Genomic DNA, 1,225 nt, shown 5'->3' with positions numbered 1-1,225 from the left:
ACTGGCCAGAGCTGCTCGTATTTCCATGCCTTACAATAGGGCTGGAATATTTTGGAAAGCACATTTTTAGTCACATATCAATAAACAGTGCTTGGGTGGCTCATAAGAACTTCAAAATACTGCTGTGGGTCTCTTCTTCTCCTTCATACATACACATGTCTACCGATCTTCCTTAACATACTAGTTGATTATTTGATTATTATAGGCAAAGACCAGGAACAAAACAGCAAGTACTGGCATCATTTGAAGACCAGGCTGTGAACTTCACCCAAGAGGAGTGGAAGGATGCTTCCTTTCGGCCGGAGCCGCCATCTTCCAGTAATTCGCCAAGATGACGAACACAAAGGGAAAGAGGCGAGGTACCCGGTACATGTTCTCCAGGCCTTTCAGAAAACATGGAGTTGTTCCTTTGGCCACATACATGCGCATTTACAAGAAAGGTGACATTGTGGACATCAAGGGAATGGGTACTGTTCAAAAAGGAATGCCCCATAAATGTTACCATGGAAAAACTGGAAGAGTCTACAATGTTACCCAGCATGCTGTTGGCATTGTTGTAAACAAACAAGTGAAGGGCAAGATTTTTGCCAAGAGAATAAATGTGCGTATTGAACACATTAAGCACTCTAAGAGCCGAGATAGCTTCTTGAAACGTGTGAAGGAAAATGATCAGAAGAAGAAGGAAGCCAAAGAGAAGGGTACCTGGGTTCAACTAAAGCGTCAGCCTGCTCCACCCAGAGAAGCCCACTTTGTCAGAACCAATGGAAAGGAGCCTGAGTTGCTGGAACCCATTCCTTATGAATTCATGGCATGATAAATGTAAGATAAATAAACAAGACCTAATTGAAAAAAAAAATGCTCAGGGGACCCTGTACAGGGATGTGATGCTAGAGAGTTACAGCAGCCTGCTGTCATTGGGTTTAAATATGGGGACTTCCATGTGTTTCCAAGACCAAAGAAAATGAATGAATCTCCTATTCCAAGATGGCTGAATATGGAAAGGATGTATTGATTCTTGACAAGGGGATGATAGCAGAAAAAAAGCGTAGGAAATGTATTCCCACGAGAGAGTTGGAGAGATAATTGCAGTGGAAATTCTACAGAAAGAAAAAAACACCATGGAGCAGCATGGAAAGTGCATACACACAGCAGTGAGCAGAGACACCATGCAAGAAACCCACAGCCAGGGGCAGAGGGAGATGTCAGCTTCTGCGAGTGAGGTGGG

General features: G+C 43.5%; 1 protein-coding gene across 1 annotated transcript; it reads left to right on the top strand.

Moving 5' to 3' along the window:
• The first annotated feature begins 287 nt into the window (after positions 1–287).
• LOC138849194 (large ribosomal subunit protein eL21-like) lies at positions 288–818 on the top strand. The gene has a single exon (XM_070071570.1). It carries the CDS (start codon positions 332–334, stop codon positions 812–814), a length of 483 nt encoding a protein of 160 aa, XP_069927671.1. The 5' UTR covers positions 288–331; the 3' UTR covers positions 815–818.
• The last annotated feature ends 407 nt before the right edge of the window (positions 819–1,225 follow it).

Source organism: Oryctolagus cuniculus, chromosome 3, assembly GCF_964237555.1.
Source record: "Oryctolagus cuniculus chromosome 3, mOryCun1.1, whole genome shotgun sequence".
In the NCBI taxonomy this organism is placed as follows: domain Eukaryota; kingdom Metazoa; phylum Chordata; class Mammalia; order Lagomorpha; family Leporidae; genus Oryctolagus; species Oryctolagus cuniculus.
This window is presented reverse-complemented; position numbering and strand designations above follow the sequence as displayed.